Source organism: Castor canadensis, chromosome 6 (genome assembly GCF_047511655.1).
Source record: "Castor canadensis chromosome 6, mCasCan1.hap1v2, whole genome shotgun sequence".
NCBI classification, from domain to species: domain Eukaryota; kingdom Metazoa; phylum Chordata; class Mammalia; order Rodentia; family Castoridae; genus Castor; species Castor canadensis.
The window spans coordinates 113,518,788-113,541,310 of record NC_133391.1 but is presented as its reverse complement, the minus strand read 5'-3'; the positions used below and the strand labels follow the sequence as shown (position 1 = coordinate 113,541,310).

Here is a 22,523-nt window from a genome sequence, read left to right as displayed (position 1 = left end):
TAAGAGCAGGGAGGGGCCCCAAGAGAGAGGGCTGACCTCCAGGTGGGAAAATAAGGTCAGTCTTCTACATAATGAACCCAGACAGGCATCTAGTATCTTATGGGACGAAAGGGGAATTTGTGATACACAAAGTGTACTGCTGAATGAAACTAGAGATTAAAATAAAAATAAGATTCTCAAAGCAGTTGTTGTATACAGACTAACTAGTCTTTGAAATAAAAAAATTTTAAAAAACCCACAAACTTTAATTTCTCTATTGGCTGTAAGAGGAAAAGAAATGATGTTTTCATGCCAAAGATGTCCTCCACCACCACCATTTAGGATTTATACAAATCTCGCTGCACCTGAAACACTTAGGATTTAGGACTGAGTACCATGAACTCCCATGACCTCTCAAGCAGCAGGACAGGTCCTCATGTGCTCTCTACCCAACACCCCAGTGCACTCCTTTATTGATGTGGAGAATCTAGTATGAGCCCATGACAGTTCAATTTCTTTGGATATCCCGACTTTAAATTAGCGGGAAGCTAAAGAAAGCTGCCATTAGCCAAGGTTAATATAATTGTTCAAAATGCAAGTCCAATTCTCTCTCCTTCCCCAGTGTGACTCAGATGGTGAGGACCAACTACAAAGCTTTACTATGAAGCCAGAGTACAAAAACATAAAGAAGACTGGGACCCTTGTTACTTCATATAAGACTAATGGGTGGGAACCACAGAAAGCCCTTGATCTTTTTGAATTCATACATAAGGTAAATTCATGATAAAAACTCATAATGAACCAAAGTTTGTTGTAGTTAAAATATGTGTATCTACATACAGAGAGAGCTCTATGCCAATAACAAATTTTTTATTATCTTTTTAAAAGGAGACTTGCTATAATAGATGAATGAAGACAGGGTCTTTAGAGTCCTTGTCTACATATGAGCCAGTAATTACAATTTAAAAAAAAATATTCTCATGCCTGACTGTGCGGCTAGCACTTTAAAAAGTGTGACTTGTAGAAGGCCGGCAAATCCTAAATTGTTCCTCACCTCCTATCAGGGAATCTGAATCTTCTTGGTTAGGTCTTGAAGGTCTTTGGTAGTCCCCATTAAGGAACTTCCTCCCAACCATGTACTTATCTGTTGCTAAGCCTTTGCTGCTCCTCGGTTACTTGTTAGGCATGCAGTGCTCAAAGCTTAGGAGAACACTGTCTTGTAGGTTCAGGGAGGCCCCTGGGGAAAGGGACTCCCTTCCCTTCTTGTGACACTGTGCCCAGTCCCGAGGTTATTCTATCTCCTCAATGTTTCAACAAAGCAGAGGGGAAAAAGAATAATTTGAGATGACTGAAAACATGGTGGAACATGACACCTGATGGCATATCAATCAGCAATACCAATTTTGAAAGGTCGCTCATGGGTGCTCTGTGTGTCCTATGAGAGTGTAAGCATCACAAGTGTGTTGTAAATTAAAACACAGACAGCATCTGATGTGTGGAGGCAGAATGCAAGCAAACTGAAGGTCAATACTAATGAGATTTGACATCTATACCTCATATCTGAATTGGGAAGTGATCTTGCGAGCTATATTATCCTCAGACATGAGTGAAAACAATACTCTGATAACAGCACACCTACAGGACCACCTACAGCACAGAGAGGCCCCTTGCCCCGTCCCCTTTTCTTATACTAGCTGGGTCCCTAACTCAGAAGATTTAAATGGGGTGATGGTGCCTCTCCCTCACATTCCTGGGCCTCCCCAGATTGTAGACACTACTCTATCCATAGTTACTAATTATCCATGGGAAGCAAATGTGGGGAGGATATAAGGAGAGGGTGTAGGAGGGTGAACATGGTGGGAATATTATGTACTCATGTGTGAAAATGGAAAAATGAGACGTGTTGAATGTGCGAGTTGGGGGGATAAGGGAGAATGATGGAGGGGATGAATTCAACTATAATACATTGTAAGCACTTTTGCAAATGTCACAACGTACCCTGAGTACAATAGTATGATAATAAAAATAAATTTAAAAAGAAAATGTGTCTGAGGGTCATGCTGTAATTAAATTGGTGCTTTCAGAATGACCCATGAACAGAAATACATTTCTTTAATGAGTCATTACCAATTAACTATATAAATAGCAGTTAATGTCTTTGAGCAATGTACGCATTTCCAGGGCACTAAGACTATAGCTTAAAAATAGCCTTGGGTGGTACTTTCTTAATTTATTAACTTTAAATAGCAATAAGAGCCACTAAAACAGCCACCTGCAATGCATACTGAATAAACATCCACACGCATGGATTAAGTAGAGTTTAAGTGAAAAGCAATTACTCATCTCTTATTAGCCCCATTAAAGGTGTGCATATTACCTAAAAGCTGGTGTAAATGAAATAAATCGGTGTATTTTGAGGGGTGACTCCCAGGGAGATGGAGATTTTGCAGGACAGAAAGTCGCATTTGACAGCAGCAGGTGGAGGAGGCATCCAACACATGCATGGGGAGTAACATATAGACCAGTGGACAGATGTTCAAAACATAGTCATGGCCTTTTCTTTTCCATTATGTGGAGTAAAATGCCATCAGAAAATCAAGGAAGTCATCAGACTGATTTAATTTTTTGGACAAAGGTCCTTTTAACTTAAATATCAAAATTCTGAACACAGGGAGAATCAGTGTAACCTCCCGAGTCAAAATCAAGCCACCTTGAGAAATCATAGTGGGCACCCATGGCTCATGCCTATAGTCCTAGCTACTTGGGAGTCTGTGGCCAGGAGGACTGCTGTTGGAAACCAGCCCAGGCAAATAGTTTATGAGACCCCCATCTCCAAAATAACTAGAGCAAAATGGACTGCAGCTGTGCTCAAGTGGTAGAGTGCCTGCTTTGCAAGTGTGGAGCCCTGAGTTCAAACCCTAGTCCCATCAAAAAAAGAAAGAAATCAGGTTCAGCACTGAAGAGCTGGTCATCAGCTACTAGCAGAGTGGGGGGTGCAAATCCAGGTGACAGACTTCTGCCACTGTCCCTCAATACTTCTTAAAAGCTTCTCATTTATAGCCAGCTTTGGATCATCATTTAAAACAATCCTAGCCAGCCACTTATGGCTGACACCTGTAATCTCAGCTACTTGGGATGCTGAGATGAGGAAGATCGAGGTTTGAGACCAGCCCAGGCAAGTAGTTCTTGAGATGCCCATCTCCAAAATAACCAAAGCAAAATGGACTGGAGGTGTGGCTCAAGTGGTAAAGTACCTGCTTTTCAAGTGTGAAGCCCTGAGTTCAAAGCCCAGTCCTACCAAAGTAAATAATAGTAACAAATAAATATAAAATAAAACATTTGTGATGGGAATCCTTTTGTGAAGCATATAGCCACTGCTAGCCTACAGTCTGTGTAATCTCACCTTCCTTTGGTCATTGCTCACTACCTTGTGTCTCAACAACACCGAGAGGCCGTACACTGGGTTCATTGGTTTGGGGGCATGACCGATTTAGCCCCACCCCATCAAGACAAATCACAGCACTGTTCCTTTCCTATTCACAGAATCGGAGCCACAGAAGTCTTTAGCAAGCAAAAGGCTTAGACCAAGTCTCATTTTTCATTTAAGAACAGTCAGGCTCAGCAAAGGTGAGGGTGTAATCTGCAGAGACAAAGTGAATTAGCACCAAACCCCAGGCTTCCCAACCACGTCTGCTAGGCTGAACTCCTTAACACTGCATGTAAGTTCTGAGCCACCGCAATTTTGGCAACTCTTTGGTGGCAAAATGTTAAATTACTACTTTAGTAACTAAAGGCTGGAAAACAAACACTCCCACATATAGGTAGTTTCCTTCTCTTCCCTTAGCGATCTAAAAGATAGAACTCATCTAGCATTTTCCTAACCCAAATTACTAGAGGTAAGAATTCCTTCTTTGAAAAAGTCCTTAATGTAACTAGAAAGGGGAACTTATTAACACAAGACAGGAGGGAATAAAATAGAAACCTGCAGAAAATATTTAAAGTGTGCCTAAGCCACATCAATAATCAGATTAATTAGCATTCAAACCAAAGTAGATTTTTCAAAACTAAAACAGCTCCCATTACATATGTTCTATGACTTTCAGTAGAGTTTTTGTTTGTTCTGTTCTCAGTCCTGGGGTTTCATCGCAAGACCTTGCATTTGCTGGGCAGGTCCTCTACTTCTTGAGCACAGCCCAAACCCTTCTTACTTTTAGGTTCTTTTTTCAGGTAGGGTCTCATGTTTTGACTTGGGACTGGCCACAGACTCTAATTCTCCTACCTTGGCTTCCTGCCTAGCTGGGATTATAGAAGCATACCACCACTCCCAGCTTATTTGTTGAGATGAAGTCTCACAAGTGTTTTGCCAGGCCTGGCCTCAAACCATGATCCTCCATATCTCTGTCTCCCACTCAGGAGTTGGGCTTACAGGCATGAGCCGGTGCACCTGGCTAGTAGACTCAATTTTTTTTGTTGTTTAACTCTTTGAGCAACAATTAAAATATAGAGTTTTCACAATACAGCTGACGTTCAGTATGCTTAGGTTCTGCATTTGTAAATTCAACCCATCACAGATTTAAAAGATTCAGAAGAGAGCCAGGTATGGTAGTACATGCCTATAACCCCAGCACTCAGGAGACTGAGACAGGAAGATTTTGAATTTGGGCTATGTAATGAAACCCTGTCTCAAAAAATTTAAAAAAGAAAATATTCAGAAAAAAATCATACCTATACTGGAGTTGTACAAACAATTTCCTTGTTATTCCCTAAATAATATAACATCTATTTACATGGTACTTATATTAGGTGTTATAAGTAATCTAGAGATGCAGGAGGATGTGCACAGGTTATAAGCAGACACTCCACCATCTTACATCAGGGACTTGAGCATCTGCAGATATGCATGGGGGAGGGCCAGGAGCCAATCACCCACACATCTGGAGGGATGACAGCAGTTTTTCTCTCTTCCTGGGCTAGAGTGAAAAGAAAGTACCCACTAGTGTTTCAAGTAGTACTTATGCCTAGATGCACATAAATAATGATGAAAGGAAGTAAGAAAAGCATGAAGAAATGAGCCTCAATAGGAACCTGAGATCTTCCTTGCTGGGATCTTCAAAAAACCGAAAGGACTTTCTGAACAGCTGCTTTCCCCCTAAATGATGTGTTTAGATTTCATTAAGTCAGATAGGAAGGAACTAACACTTAGTAAGGTTCCAAATGTTGTTTATCTCACCTAAGACTTACAACAAGTTTTTATGGTGAGAGTTTTCTTCATCGTACAGGTGAGAAAGCAAAAGTGCTTATAGATGAAGCAGCTTGTTTAGTCTTGGAACTACAGAATAGCAGAACAACTGAACTCCTCAACCAGCATTTACGAAGCCCTCATTGGAGATCAGACCCAGTGCTCTGAGGACAGGATTCCTTAGAGAACTCATGGTCCAGCTCAGGAGGCAGCCAGGAACATGGATTATGATAAACACAATGACAGACAGACATACAGAGGGCTATAGATAAAGGGGTTCCCAACACTCCCCTGGCTTTAATTATCACCTAGATATGAAGAATCCAGATCCATACTTCCAGAGTAGACATGCTCAGCTGTCTTCTAGGACCTCCCACTAGTTTATCCTACAACCCTCCAGCCCCACAAATCCTCCCAATCACACCCACACCTGTCTGTCTGGGTTTCCTAGGTCACTAAAAGGGCCCTGCATTCTCCTCTCCACCAGCTCCCATGCAGAGTCCCTCACGTGCTCTCCATTCTGCCTACTTACATATTTTTCTTCTCTACCTACAGCCACTGTTTTAGTTGAAGTTTTCTTCTTTTCTCCACCGGATTTCTTCAATAATTGGGGAAATGGTCTTCCAGCCACCAGATTTACTTTTAATCTGTTTTCCATCACCAGCATGTCACTTCTTACTCAAAATCCTTCAGTCATTCCCCAATGTCTCCAGGACCAATTCCCTAGACTGGCAGGTAGAAAATCCCTTCCTGGTGAGGTAAAAGTACTTCTCTAGCACCTCTTGACACTCTTTCAGCAACAAAATGTTTACAGGGCATCTGTCATGTGCCAGCTCTGAGGTAGGTGAGGATAAAATGATCAATGTATTTTATATTGCTAGAACCTATACTCAACAAACTTAGATTCTGTTCAAAAGGAAAAGATGAAAATAAATAAATAAAATAACTGGAAGTGCTAAGTCTCATAAGGAAATATCTGTAAAATTTCTTTTAAAATTACCTAATAAAATCCAACAATATGTATTAATAATTACTTAGTTAATTTTATCCCCCAAGTGAAAGGCTTAACATTAGAAAATTAATAAATGTAATTTTTCTTATGCCAAAGAAAAAAATATCATTCTCAGTAGATGCAGAAAAAGCATTTATAAAATACAATATTTATTCCTGATTCAAAACACATTTAGCACTAAGAATAGAGGGAAATGTCTTCAGCCTGACCAGCATTAATGAAAAACCTACAACTAACATCAGACTGAATGATGAAAGACTGAATGCTTCCCCCCTAAGACCAGGAACAAGGTCAGGACATTTGCTATCACCACTTCAGTTCAACTTTGTTGAAGATTCAACCAGTGGGGGCATTAGCCAATACAATAAGACAAGAAAAAGAAATGAAAGACATTCAGATTAGAAAAGACAAAGAAAAGCTTTAGTTTTACACGATTGTTCATGTAGAAAATCCAAAGGAATCTCCAAAAAGCTACCAGAACTAAGAGGATTTACAAAGGTTGTAGAATATAAGATCAATATCCAAAGCCAATTATATTTCTATATATTAGCAATAAACAATTGACAATTGAAACTAAAAATGCTATCTACAATAGTATTGAAATATGAAGTACTTCAGAATAAATCTGTAGAAAGTTGTACAGGACCTGTACACTGAAACTACAAAGCATGTCTGAGAGAGCTAAGTAGCTCTCTCAGATACTAGATACTGCTAGTTCATGAGGTGAGAGAGTTGACTGACCTGTTGATACAACACAGTTCTAATCAGAATCCCAACAGGTACTTTTGTATTAATTGACAAACTGATTTTAAAATTTGTGGAAAATACAAAGGACCTAGCCAAAACAATTTTTAAAAAGAAGAACAAAGTTTTAGGGCTATCATAATCTGACTTAAACTATAGTAATTGACCTGACTTCAAACTACATTACAAAGCAATAACAATAAAAACAGCATGGTACTGGCACAAAAACAGACATGAAGACCAGTGGAACAGAATAGAGGACCCAGATATGAACCCACACAACTATAATCAACTTGTCTTTGACAAAGGAGCTAAAAATATACGATGGAGAAATAGCAGCCTCTTCAACAAAAACTGCTGGGAAAACTGGTTAGCAGTCTGCAAAAAACTGAAACTAGATCCATGTATATCACCCTATACCAAGATTAACTCAAAATGGATCAAGGATCTTAATATCAGACCCCAAACTCTAAAGTTGATACAGGAAAGAGTAGGAAATACTCTGGAGTTAGTAGGTATAGGTAAGAACTTTCTCAATGAAACCCCATCAGCACAGCAACTAAGAGATAGCATAGATAAATGGAACCTCATAAAGCAAAAAAGCTTCTGTTCATCAAAAGAAATAGACTCTAAACTGAAGAGAACACCCACAGAGTGGGAGAAAATATTTGCCAACTAGACATCAGACAAAGGACTGATAACCAGAATATATAGGGAACTTAAAAAACTAAATTCTCCCAAAACTAATGAACCAATAAAGAAATGGGCAAGTGAACTAAACAGAACTTTCTCAAAAGAAGAAATTCAAATGGCCAAAAAACACATGAAAAAATGCTCACTGTCTCTAGCAATAAAGGAAATGCAAATTAAAACCACGCTAAGATTCCACCTCACCCCTGTTAGAATAGCCATCATCAGCAACACCACCAACAACAGGTATTGGCGAGGATGCGGGGAAAAAGGAACCCTCGTACACTGTTTGTGGAAATGTAAACTAGTACAACCACTCTGGAAAAAAATTTGGAGGCTACTTAAAAAGCTAGACATCGATCTACCATTTGATCCAGCAATACCACTCTTGGGGATATACCCAAAAGACTGTGACACAGGTTACTCCAGAGGCACCTGCACACCCATGTTTATTGCGGCACTATTCACAATAGCCAAGTTATGGAAACAGCCAAGATGCCCCACCACTGATGAATGGATTAAGAAAATGTGGTATCTATACACAATGGAATTTTATGCAGCCATGAAGAATGAAGTGTTATCATTTGCTGGTAAATGGATGGAATTGGAGAACATCATTCTGAGTGAGGTTAGCCTGGCCCAAAAGACCAAAAATGGTATGTTCTCCCTCATATGCGGACATTAGATCAAGGGCAAACACAACAATGGGATTGGACTTTGAGCACATGATAAAAGCGAGAGCACACAAGGGAGGGGTGAGGATAGGTAAGACACCTAAAAAATTAGCTAGCATTTGTTGCCCTTAACGCAGAGAAACTAAAGCAGATACCTTAAAAGCAACTGAGGCCAATAGGAGAAGGGGACCAGGAGCTAGAGAAAAGGTTGGATCAAAAAGAATTAACCTAGAAGGTAACACACATGCACAGGAAATCAATGTGAGTCAATACCTGTATAGCTATCCTTATCTCAACCAGCAAAAACCCTTGTTCCTTCCTATTATTGCTTATACTCTCTCTACAACAAAATTAGAGATAAGGGCAAAATAGTTTCTGCTGGGTATTGAGGGGGTGGGGGGCGGAGTGGGTGGTAAGGGAGGGGGTGGGGGCAGGGGGGTAAAATGACCCAAGCCTTGTATGCACATATGAATAATAAAAGAAAAAAAAAACTATAGTAATTGAGATGGGGTAGTATCAGCTTCAAGAAAGACAAACATGAATGGAACACAATCGAGTTTAAAAATAGGACCAAAAGCACATGCACAGCTGACTCCTGACAGAAGTGTGAAGACAGTGAGGTATGTGATGTTGTCTCTTCAACAAACTGAATGCTGGAAACAACTGAATTTCCACATGCAAAAAACAGAAACTCCGCCCAACACCTCACACCATATACAAAAACTAGCTCAAAATGGATCCTAGACCTAAATGTAAAATGTAAGGTAAAATTTCTAGAACAAAACAGGAGAGTAATGTGGCTTTGGATTAAACCCACGTTTCTTAGAAACGAACCCCAAAACATGATCCATGAAAGAGCAAAGTTAACAAAGACTTGTTTAAAATTTAAAAATGTTTGCTCTTTGCAAGATACTATTAGACAAATGAAAAGAGAAAGCACAGACTGGAAAAAATATTTTCAGAGCTTATACCTAATAAAAACACAGAATATATAAAGGATTTGAAAAACCCCGTAACAAGAAAACAAACCCAATTAAAAATGGGTAAGAGATTTGACAGATACTTTACAAAAGAAGAGATACGAGTAATAGATAGATACACAAAGGCTATCTTTGGGGGAGTGGCTCAAGTGGTACAGCACCTGTCTAGTAAGCACAAGGCCCTGAGTTCAAATCCCAGTACTGCCAAAAAACCCAAAAATACAAAACAACAAAACTCTAGACCTTTAAATATTCAACCATCACATTGAAATGTCCCCCTATGCCCCATAAAAATGTACAATTACATATCAATTTAAAAAACTGAAATCTACAGTGACAGAGGCAGATAAATGGTTGCCTGGGAGAAGGGGCAGTAGGGGGTTGGGAGGTGAGGATTACCAGGGGGTGAATAGCCTCTGCGGGTGAGGGGCATGCCCACTGTCTTCACTGTAGTGATTGTTTCATTGGTATGTATGTATTAAATTGTTTACTTTAGATATCTCACTTTATTGTATGTTCAATTATGCTGATAAAATAATACGAATAAAATAAAAGCAGTCTAAAATTACATCAGTTTATTCTGAAACCTGGATTTCCATGAATTTCCAAATTTTAAAGCATTTAGCTAATAACACACTTCAGCTTTTAGGACAGAAATAAATTATTGTTTCATAATGGAAATTGGATAGGAGGGTAATGATTCAATAGCTGTTAGTTTAATATATTCTGACAGGTGTTTTAGGAATGATAAACTATAATCAACCTAGGTTTAACCCCTTTTCCCTTTCTCTTTCCCTTATCACTCAGCAATGAAAATGGGTAAGACACTCACTCAGGATGGCTTAATTAAAATTACACAGTTTTATGTCTCATAAAGATAATGTGATACCAATGTCTTCAACCACTGTGCTAAGTGGTATTTCACAGAATTTTAGACTTTCAAAAGGAGCCTTCATTTTGCAAATTAGAAATGTCAGATGCAAAATGAAGTTAAATGGCTTCCTTGGGCCACACAGCTAGGATTTAGTAACTTAAAAAAAACCCCAAAAACTCAGGGCTGGGGTTATAGCTCCGTAGTAAAGTGCTTGCCTAGCATATGAGCGACCTTGGGCTTGATCCCCAGCACAAGAAAAGAAAATTCACTTACTGCCCAATTCTAAAAGAAAAAACCAAAGATGTGGGGCACATCATCAAATCTGTACCCTAGCCAGAATGGGTCACAGCTCTGCTAACTTCCAACCCACTACAGACTGAACAGTACCAAGTAGTCCACCTGTTTTTCTGCTTTGGGGCTTATTCTCAGGACCATAGGTTAAAAAAAAGAAGAAAGTGTATTTAGATCTTCATTGCATTAAAAACAAAACCAAAAAACACCTATAGAGGGCAGGTCTCAAACCAACTGCATCAGAACTGCCTAGGGCAATTAAACAGCTTGATGTTTCCCAGAACATTTCAGATTTGAGTTTCAGATTTGAGGACTCCAGGATGGCACCTGACAATTTGCATGGCGTATGGAGTCACCAGGTGACCCTGACTACTGGCCTGTGAACCAAGAACCACTCAAAGTGGTAACTTTCTGAAGTTCTTTGGGATAGTAATGGTCTGGCTGTTTAAAACCACTGGCTAAAGCAGTCATTATTGATCTTTTCTCGAATCACTTAGGGAATTAAAAACTGATAAACTGGTAGTTGAATCCTTGCCCCAGAGATTTTTTTTTTTTTTTTTTTTGAGACAAGGTTTCACTATGTCACCCAGGCTGGCCTAAAACTTGCAATCCTCCTGCTGTGGCCTCTGGGGGGATTATAGGCATATGCTATCCTATCTGTCCAGAAACTCTTTTCTAATTGGGCTGGGATGCAGCCTGGACCTTGGAATTTTTTTTTATAGCAACATATTATTTGAAAGCAACATATACCAGGTGATTCCAAAGTCCAGCCAAGGCTGTCAATGAAAATTCTGCTCCCTTGATTCCTGTTACCATTATCACATTATCACACCATGTTAGGAATTCCTTTCTAACATGATGCGTGTGAGCAGTGGTTTCTTTCCACATTGACCTTTTAATACTAGCTAATTTTTATTGAATACTTAAGATGTAGTTGGTCTGTTGGTAAGTGCTATACTTCTTTATCAGTTCCTTAGTTGTTTTGTTTTTGCTTACCTGATAGTTATGTTTCAAATAACATTTTCTCCCAGAAAGACCTTGTATTTTCTGGAATAAACTGTCTTCTAATTTGTGGCCAATATATATTACATTTTATGCTGTTTCTACTGGTTAGAAACTCAAAAGAGGGAGCAAAGATGGGAAAGAGGAATAAACATTTAGGGAAAAAAATATGGTCTGTTTAAACACGTTATACTTAGTACTTAATTCTCCATGAATCTTGGTGGGCATCCCAGAAATGGACAGAGACTCAGTGATTCCAGAAGGAACATTCCAAGAATGTTCCAAGAATGAGCTGCTGGGGCAGCTCATTTTCCTCTTGCTCATGACTGATGCATTTCCTTCCTTTCCAGGTAGAACAAAATACCAGATTCCCCTCCACCCCCAAGTTAACTTCTTTTGGAACAAATAAAAATCCCATTAAGAATAATGATACGAATTGTTTCAGGTAAGGGGATTTGGGGGATTTCAAAACGTCTCTACTAGATTACGTTTACCTGGTTTCAAATACAGACTTTCAGGGCCCTACGGCTCACTTCCACAAGATGGCAGTGCTGGGAGCTGCTAGACAACCCTCTTCATGTGGAATAATATTAGAATTAAGGTTAAGAATATATCCCACAGCTTTTCTTCCTGAAAATTTTGTTTACAAGCTTTATGGGATCTGAGAGGCAGTTGAAGTATGTCTTTAATCTGTGGCTTAGCACGATGTTGAATAAATGGTGCAAAACAAATGTCTGCTACATGACCTGGTGCTTATGCATGGAGCCAGGGCCAGGGCTGAAGCTGAAACAGTGAAGGGATGGAAGATCTCTTCAATCCTCCATTTTTCTTTTCCCTTCCTCCTTACTGGTTTAGACAAGAACACAATTCACCCTAAGAAGCCTGATGGCCCACCTCCTCTCTCAGCCTTCCTAAAATGGGCAAAGCAAATGTTCTGATCCTACCAGAAAAAGCAGAATTAGTTACTACAAAGACATGACTATGGGAGATTCCATTTATAAAAGGTAGCGTGTACAACTTCTCTAGTATACGTTCCCAGAAAAAGAAATTCCTGGGTTATGGAAAAGGACCCTGCTGGAAAGGTGGTGGGTGAGAAAGTGCCACACTGAAGCCAGAGGTCTGCATTTTATCTGGGCTAAAGTAGTGACTGTTCCAGGTCACTTCAGCCTTCTCTGCTTAGGTTTCCTCACCCTCAAATGAGGAGTTGCCAGGTGATCTCCAGGGACTCTTCCTGCTCTGACAGTCTGCCTATCTTCAAATATGGCTTCTACAATCATTATGTAAAACACTTAAGGGTCAAGAAGAATATTCTATTTGCTTTGAAGAGAAAGAATTGATTTCAAACAATTATAAAATTCCAGCGTGTTTTGTTCTGTGTGTTTCAATTTTTGTCAAATATAAATATCCCTCTGTATTAGTTACAGTTTCTACTTTCATACAGCATGTTTTCCAAATCAATATGGACTTGCAGATTATTCTTTAAAAAGTCATATGAAGCCTTTTAAAGGGTTTTGAAGGGAATATCTTTCTGTACATTAAATATCTGGGTAACTGGCTGGTACAGTGGCTCAAGTGGTAGAGCACCTGCATAGTAAGCAGTACTGCCAAAAAAAAAAAAAAAGGAAGGTGGTAACAGTTTGCTCTTTTAGACACAGGACTTAAATTATGAAGTTATATACCTTAGTTTTTAATCTTAGGGGTTTTTTTTTGGTGGGGTGGGGTTGGCAGTACTAGGTTTGAACTCAGAACTTGCTTGCTAGGCAGGCCTCTATTGCTTGAGCCACACCTCCAGCCCTTTTTGCTCTGGTTATTTTGGAGGTAGGGTTTCACTTTTTTGCCCAGGCCAGCCTGGACTACAATCCTCCCTGCTTTTGCTGGGATGTCAGGCGCACACCATTGCACCCAATTTTTTCCATTGAGATGGGGTCCCACAAACTTTTTTGCCTGGGGTTGGCCAGGGACCTTAATCCTTCTGATCTCAGCCTCCCAAGTAGCAAGGATTTCAGGTGTGAGCCTCTGGTGCTCAGCTGTAATGTTAAGTTTTTCAGGAACCTGTTTCACATTGTAGACTGCTACAAGCCAAAAGACAGTTGTTATGAAACCACCAAATAAGATCTAAACAAAGTTGGTTCATCTGTTCACCTGCCTTAGGAATTAGCACTCATGGCTATGACCTAACCACCTGAAGCCCTGTAATCAAAAAGGCCTTGCTTACTTAAGCCCAGGTCCTTGGGTCACTTGGACCTTCACCCAATAAAATCACTAAGAATTAATACTGTGACACCTGAATGAGAACAAGCAGTTCAGAATCATAAAAACATGCCATCAATCAAAACCAGTATCTACCAAACTTTCTTCAGAGCTGAGTGTTGGTGATTTGATCATATTAAAAATGCTAATAAACACACAACCCACACCTGCTAATCATCATAAAAAGGGTTTTAAAAATCCAATTTCAATATGACGACATCATTTATCCCCAAACTATAATATCTAAACACTGAAGCAGAACAACCAGTTCTACCTATTGGTGACTGAGGGCAGAATTTTAGTGCTTTCTAGAGTCAGGCATTTGAATCTTCCTTTTCAAACAGCCAAACGAAGACTTCTGTTCTCAGAAGGAGCAATCTGCTGCTAGGATCTGCCCAAATCCCAAGCACCTGCTTTCTCTGGCCTGGAGGCAGATGGTACATCATAAAAATAAAAGCCATGGAAAAAAATGTATGAGAAAGATAGTCCCTTTAAAACCCTTCAGGAGGTTCTTTTCCCTAAAATCTAGTACTATAAATAGACATGTTTTATGTTCCTATTTCAGTTCAGAATTTAGGAACTGCTGCAGGGCATTTAAAAAGTTTCCTTCGCCTGATTCATATACATGTGTTCACATATCCCCAAGGCTGGGAAGCCCCCCGCTTTAGCTTGTGAGCCCTGACAGCAGGACCGTTCAATCCGGGGATTCTAGCAAGTACCTCGGGCAGTAGCAGCTGCCATCCCCATCCTTCAGTCCTGCCAATGATTGCAAGTTCTCCCAAGTTCTTCCATCCTAAGTCTTAGCACTGCTCCATGGGGTTGCCCCATTTCTATTTGGACACTTGTACAGATGATCTAGGTGACAGTGAACTGGCATCATGATCCGCTTTTCCACGACTATGGAGGTCGGAGCTTCTCATCAGATCCTCATGCACCAGAACCCCCTGCAGGGCTTCTTAAGACACAGATTTGTTGACCCAAGTCCCCCAGAGGTTCTGCTTTGAGTAGGTCCAAGATTGGACCTCAGAATTTGTGTTTCTAACAAGTTGACAGCTGAGGCTGAGGCCATTAGTCTGAGGACCACACTCTGAGAACCACTGGCTTTTGCAGTGTTAGTAACAGTTATAATTCGTTGGGCCTGTGTTGACTTCTCAGTGAATCCCCATTTTATGCTGGACACATTTGAACTGTGTCATTTGCTTCTATTCAGATGCAGCAGTTACATACAAAGACGTTCAACAGGCACTTGGCTCTATCTACAATGGCAGGGCCGGCCGCTCAGCACTGTGAGCATCCAGGGATAGCCAGTGAGCTGGAAGTTTGATTAGCTAATATTCCAGGTCACCAGGAGTTACTGTAACATATGCATGGTACAATTTCAACAAGAATGTTTGTGAGGCCAAGCACAGTGGCTCGTGCCTTTAATCCATAACTACTCTGGAGGCAGAGATTGGGAGAACTGAGGTTCAAAGCCAGGGGAGCTGGGTGGCAATTAGCAAGACCTCACCTCAACTAATATCTGGGTGTGGTGGTAAGCACCTGTCATCTCAGCTATGTGGGAGGCATAAAATAGGAGGATCGCAATCCAGGCCAGCCTGGACAAAAATGGAGACCCTATCCCAAACATAACTAAAGCAAAAGGGACTGAGGGTGTGACTTAAGTGGTAGAGAGTCTGCCTAGCAAGTGCAAGGCCCTGAGTTCAAACCCAATACTGCCAAAAGAAAGAAGAAAGAAAAAAGGAATGTCTGCAAAAATCTGACTGATAATCATTGTAGTTTTTCCCAATTTTTTTATTTCATAATTTAGACTTTGCTGTTAAAAGTGCTGTGTACTGCTATCAACAATAGTCGAGTAGTTTGAAATGAGCAGATTTTGACAGATGATTAATATGGAGCGACTGAGCAATGCTTAGCATTTATATTCAACTCATTTCTCCAATTATCACACTTGGTTAGGTTTTAAAGCATGGCTTTGTCACAAAACAGTGTCATAATTTTAGCATTTATTTCAAGCACACTTTGGAATGTAAACATACCTTATTTAACTTGACAAAATATTCCAGTCCAGCTTCCAAGGGATTTGTATCACAGTTCATCTGAAAGAGAAACACATACTTGAAATCTTGGATAAGTATAAATCATTTCACATTCATATATATATATATTAGGAGAGAGAACACTTTGTGATTTTTTTTAATACAGGTCCTGAAGAAGGCAAACTATGAACTGGTCTCTAAAACAGTTTTATAATCCAAAATTCAAATGTAATTTTTTGTCAAATACCATCATTTGAATTTAGCAAATTTAGAAATTAAAGTCACAGTTTGTTTCCAGAGCTTTTAAACAAATATCTGAAGGATAGCACACAATGTTCCTTTCACAAACAAGACTCTTGTTCTTTGCATAATTTTATATAATTGTGTTTTGAGAGTTATTAAGTAATATACTTATATTGCAATCAGTCACGAATCAGGGGACAGAGAGAAAAACAGATGGTAGAAAATAAATTCCACAATTTGAAAAGGAAAAGAAAAAGCTAGGGTTGAATCTCAATCTTCTCACATATGGTTGAAGCATTACAATATATCCCAATTAGATCTGAAGTTAATGTTTTTTGTTTCTTCATTTTTCTATTCTGTCCTCTTTGTTGTACAAGAATTAGTTAAAACCCCCTTAAAATCAGTTAAACTTTCAAAGATAATATAGCACTTACATAAACCAAATGAAAATAAGGTTATTTTACATGATATAATTTTTCTCATATTTCTTAATCAATTTGAGCTACTCCAATTATTTTTTATCTGCTTAAAGTTTCAGGACTTTTTCAAAAAAGAAAGTTACACCACAGAGAAGATTGGTAGCACTGTCAGAACACTAGAGGGCGCTCTGGCACCGCAAGGAAACCACAGGGCCTAAGATGGCGCTGAGCTCCCGGAGGAGGGGCAGGGGAAAGAAGCACATACAAAAGCGGAAGGCTGCTTCTGCTGCTTCATTTCTTGGGGAGTGGGGACAGAGCTGTCCTGGTTTTCTCCAAGCACGTGGACTCAGAGAAGGCCCAGCTGTAGATTGAGGCCCCATAGAGCATTTTTCATGCAAAACTGTCCACGGCTTCTCTTAACAGCTCCATCTCCAGGCCCCTTTGCTTCCCAATCTTGGCTTTTAAATTAAATTAATAATTTTTTGGCAGTACTGGAGATTCAACTCAGGACCTTACGCTTGCTAGGCAGGTGCTTTACCACTTGAGCCACACCACCAGCCCTTTAATTTTATTGTGTGCTTGTCTCTTTCTATGTCAACTCTGTAGTATAATATTCCATTTTATAGAAAAGCTGAGGTTCTGGGCGTTAGGTCACACAGCAAGTATGCAGGAGAGGATAAATTTAAACCCAAGAGTCCCACTCTGACGGTCATCTTTTACCACTGCCTGTTATCTCATCTTTCAAACCTAAAATCTCACTGTATTCCAAGGAAAGAACTAGAGAATCTGGAAAAGTTAGTGGTCTGATACTGTCACATTGGGAATAAAATTGGAGAATGAAATTTGAGCCAGTTCGGCCACTTACTGTGTAATCTAGGCCAAGGGATTCACTGACCCTAGTGTGACTGCACGTAAAATAAGGGTCATGATAATATGCACTTCGAGGAGGGCTGAGAAGGTGAATAAAATCCTGCATATGAAAATGTTGTGTAAATGGTTAAAGCACGATACAAATAGAAACTCTTAGGTACCATTATTAGTGGTGGAGGAAGGCCAGACCAACACATGCTGGACCATAAGAAGAAAATGAGATGGACAACGTGACAGAGGAGAAGAGGATTTGAAAGGTGATCCTCAATTCTTAGGACAGGCCTGCTCCCTGTAGTCAGAGAGAGGATTTTTCCACCACCAAGGAGGAAATAAGGCAGAATAAACATTATGTCAGAATTCCACTAAACATTCAACTGGAAACTCTCTTCCCTAATTTAAAATAAAGTTGTCTGATAATGTGTTATATCTCTTACAGCCAGAATCAATGTTAAAAACCATCCCTCAAGCAAAAATTAGATACAATAACATAAACTTTTAATGAAGACGTTAGCATTTCAAACCTCTGACCCCCAGGCTCTGAAAGCTTTCTCCAGTCTTAAGACATTCATGGCATATGTTCCAAAATTGTCAATTCCTTCCTCCTGGCCTGCATCCATGACAGCATCATAAAGGGCTGCAGAATCTTCTCGACTGTGGTACAGCTCCCAACCCAGTTCACCTGAAATAAACCCACAGGGGCCAGACCACAGTAAGAATAATGATCACTGGGTCTAACATGCATTTGCAAAAACAAGAGAAATTATACTCAGGCGACACAGACATTGTTGATTTTTAAATGACCAGGTCACAGAAAGTTGCCCTAAGGCCTCCCTGCAAAGGAGTAGGCATTTCGCACATTCATTAGTGTGCACTCACAAATGACTCCCACGCAGTAGGACACCTCTTCTCATGAAACAGGAAAACTGTGCTGCAGGACTTACTCTCCACCCTTCATTCCACCTTCATAGTGAAGTTTTTCTATTTTCAGGACAATGATTTTAAGTGAACAATTTGCATGGGATATTTTATCAAGACAAAGGGCTCAAGGTTTAGACACCCAACCCAAGAATCACAAGGTTTAAAAATACAATCTCTTCAGAACTACTCAAATTGCCTTCATCATGGGATATCCTAGTTTTTAACTCCCTTTCTTCCCATTCCTTCCCTACTTGGAAATTTCATTCATCATTAGAACTGTGCACAAAAATAAAAAGAAAATGAAACCCAACCCAAACAGTCTTGCTTATTTTTTATTCTGGTCACCAAAAGTTAGAATGGAACCCTAGGGAAGAGCTATAGCTTTTAATATTGCATATTCTCCTTGTTCTGAAGAGCAAGGCTCTTCAGAATACCACCAGAATGGGGCGAGACATCCTGAGTGAATGCCTGGGCATAAAGTACTCTTTCAATATGGTCAATGTACTTCCTATGAATATAGAATTTTTAAACCTCCTGAAATCACCATAAGAAGAGGACTAAGGAGAAAAATGAAGGGGATGAAACAATTCAGGGTATAATACATATATACATGGAAATATCACAATGAAACTCTCTGTATAGCTATCTTAAACAAAAATGTCTTCTTTCAAAAATGAAGAACAGGAAGGTAAAAACAGGTCCTGTCTGGGAGTTGATGCAAGTGGGAGGGGGAGGATATGAGGAAAGAGTGTGGGAGGATGAATGTGGTAGAAATATTATGTACACATGGATGGAAATGGAAAAATGAGACCTGTTGAAACTATTCCAGGACTAGGGGGGAAGAGGAATAAAGGAGAATGATGGAGGAGGTGAACTCAACTATGATATATTATAAGAACTTTTGTAAATGTCACAATGTCCTCCAGTATAACAATAATAGGATAACTTTTAAAAAGTAAATAAATAAATAGATAAAAGTACTCTTTCAGGGACGAGAGACAAGGAGGCTTAGAGGAAGTCAGGGTGAGCCCAGAGCACCAATGGGGAACAGGAGAGCATTTGGTTTCGAACGCCTGCTCTGTGGGTTACATGCTACATGAAGACTTCCTCGTGAACACAGTCTGGAAGGAAAGATGGGTCACTGGCAATGGTCTAATAGGAAGCTCCATACATTCCTGATGGTCCCTAAGTGAGAATGTATCTCTGGGAGACCATGGTAAATGTCCCCAGACAGAATCTGCCTGCCTGGATATTCCAACAGCCATCTTTTTCCTACTTTCCTATCTATCCTTCAGGTGGGGGCAACAATTGGATCTGTGGAGCCAATCCAAAGGCTGAGTGAGATTTCTTCTGCCCAATCTTAGAATTGGGCAGAAGAGATCTTCCTTTAAAGTCACACAGACGAAAAGTGAGTATGTGTGTGTGAGAGTGTATGTGTATGCACAGCCGTTTCTGGTAGTATCTCTTTTTAAATTTTGGAGGTTTACTCTAGGTTGTTTTCCAATACTTACCAGTATAAGAAATCCTAATAGCAGTGACAGGAATGCTGGACATCTTTAAAGACTTGGTTTGAAGAAACTTGAAAACATCATCACTGAGATCTTCAGAGGTCAGTTTCTGAAGGACCTTCCTTGCAAGTGGTCCTGCAACTCCAAGGACTCCAAGTTCATCGGTTATGTTTTTAATTTGCACATCATAGCCACCTTTGACTGCTGCCTCTTCAATCCATCTGTATTTGAGTCATAAACATCGTATAATTATGGCTTGGATAATGCATTTTGCTAACATTTCTCTAATTTTGGCACATGCTTTGTCTCTGGATTTGTCAGAGTCCCCAGGGGCTCATAGTATACAATCACTTGATTTTCAAAGTTGAGGAAGCTAAGTCCCTGAGATATTAAGTGATTCTCTTTAAATCACCCACTTCAAAATTGGAGGGGGGTATTTTTCACAGCACAGAAGGATCCTTCAATTTAAATGAGCTCTGCCATGCAGTTCTTTTAAATAGTGACAGCTCTATTGCATTTAAACTAATGAGTCCGTCTTCAAAAATTAATTTAAACCCAGATTTGCTCTAATAACTGTACACAGGAGGCACACTTGTGTTGCTAAAGGTTACTGTGCATGCCACTAGACGCATAATCGTTTTGACAATCACAAGGAAAAGATAAACACTCAATGTTCAATTTCTAAGTCTTGATGGGTCCAGCTACGAGACCAGTTTATAATTTACTGAGCAGTCCCTGGAGTATGCAAGTCTATCATAAAGTGTGCGTGTGGACAAGTGAAACTCAGTTACTAAGATGGCACCCGATATATCTTACACTAGAGCGCACAATTTGCATCATTTTCCAACTAACATGAGACTCTGGCAGAGTAAGACAATGATTAGGTAAGTATTATGGGGATACTCAAGACTACAGACTTTAGAGCAAACTAAAGGTTTGTACAAAGACTTAATTTGGCAGGTCAATCATTTACTTATGAGCCAGGAAGCACAAAGTATCATACAGGGAAAAAAGAACTGAAGTCAGTCAAGTGTGGGCATCAGAATCAAAAACTGATTTGAGCAAGTAACTTTACCCCAAACTCAATTTCCCTCCCTGAAAATGAGAATAATATGCTTTGCAAAGTATTAGGAGATTTAATTGAGGTAATATCCAAAAGGGGTTCTAGCACATTGATGACACCCAATGAATGGTAGCTAACAGAACCAGTAAACCCAAAGGGGGACAGCCTTCACTTCAACACTTCCTAAAAAGACAATGAAGTTCATACAAAACGATCAGGTTGAAGAATTAAGGTGTTCTTCAAATACCAGTAAAAGAAAAACTCAAGGTAGGATTGGGTCAACATTTAATATCACATTTTTTTAACTAGGTATGCACTTACCTGAGATCGTGAAGCTCTGATCCAGAACCTGTTATTAATAGAAACTCCCCAGGAGACTGGTGAGAAACAGTCAACTCAGCATACACTTGACCTTTGGGCGTTAACATGTGATTTATATTTGTAAAACCCACCTAAACAAAAGAGTTTAAAACTACTTTAGGATGAATTTTAAATCTTATGCATTCACTTAACACACATATAAATAAAAATGTTAGTGTGAACAATGAAACCCCCCACTCTTACCACTAGCATGCAAGATTGATTTAGAATTCTCAACTTAAACAATCATTTAAAACTACTTGTCATAAAAATTACACTTGATTTAATTGCAGTTAATTTTAAGTTCCCATTGGTATAATTAAGCAAAGTCATTAGATCCTTGGATGATAATTTACTCCATAAAAATTTAAATTTGAAAATTAGCTTGTATATTCTCAGTCAGTTGAAGAGTTCTAGTGTTCACACAGACAGCATTAGGTGAAGGAAAAGGACATACTGGATTTTGGTTTTTGAAGAAAAAAATGAGAGGATGGAGAATTAAATGGGTCATAATCCTGGACCTTGTCTATTTACCTTTGGAATCACATTTGCAAAGAGATGGTCCAGCAATCTAATGGAGTCTTGGCCTTTGATGTTAAACTTGCCGAATGGTGACAGGTCAATCACCCCTACTCTTTGCATAACCTGTTTATACTCAGAGCCCACAGGCTCAAACCAGTTTGTGCGGTAAAAACTTGGCCTGAAACAATATTTAGTGTTAAAAAACAACTGCAATCCATTGTCCAAAAGTTACAGAATAAGAATGCCTTAATAAACTACCCATCTACAAACTCCCTCTTTAAGGGAAAAAGATGCAATTCTGTTATGCAAATGATACATATATGTTGGAATCTGACCTTTTAAAGTTACTCTTCTGTCCCTCTGACCCATTTTATAGTGAATGAAGTATTAATTAACTAGAAAATAAGACAGAAATTCATGTATTCTCAGATTCGAAAAACAGCACAGACAACAACCCATCATAGGTTTTCAGCCGTGGTTGTTCAGTCGAATCCCTTGGAGTGCATTTGGGGGCTTAATTAAATCAGAATATTGGTAGGTAGGGTGGCACTATCTATTTCAGTGCTTCTCAAACATTAATGCAAATATAAATCACTTTCACTTGTTAAAATCCAGATTCTGATGCCTGGGTGGGGATCCTACATTCTAACAGTCTCCTTGGTCCACACCTGGAGTAAGCAAGAGTCTCATCTAACATCTTCATTTTTCAGAGAAAAGGCACCAAGTGATTTTGAAGACCTTTGCATTAGTTAATGACAGAGCTGGCCTGGAACAAAGGTCTCTTGGCTCATTACGAAAGGTCCTTTCTACATTACCAAGTACACTTCTAACATGATATTTTAACTTCAC

The 22,523-nt window shown here is 39.5% G+C and overlaps 1 protein-coding gene across 3 annotated transcripts in view; it reads right to left on the bottom strand.

Annotated features, from left to right (window-relative positions):
* Positions 1 to 22,523, bottom strand: part of Dmgdh (dimethylglycine dehydrogenase) — a 61,308-nt gene that overhangs the window by 11,220 nt on the left and 27,565 nt on the right. For all 3 annotated transcript variants that reach the window (XM_020152012.2, XM_074077226.1, XM_074077225.1), the window contains 5 exons: positions 21,687 to 21,852; positions 21,114 to 21,244; positions 19,733 to 19,950; positions 17,825 to 17,982; positions 15,772 to 15,831 (listed from right to left, as the gene is read on the bottom strand). In XM_020152012.2, coding sequence (XP_020007601.1) covers positions 15,772 to 15,831; positions 17,825 to 17,982; positions 19,733 to 19,950; positions 21,114 to 21,244; positions 21,687 to 21,852 — 733 coding nt within the window. The remainder of the gene's footprint in view (positions 1 to 15,771; positions 15,832 to 17,824; positions 17,983 to 19,732; positions 19,951 to 21,113; positions 21,245 to 21,686; positions 21,853 to 22,523) is intronic.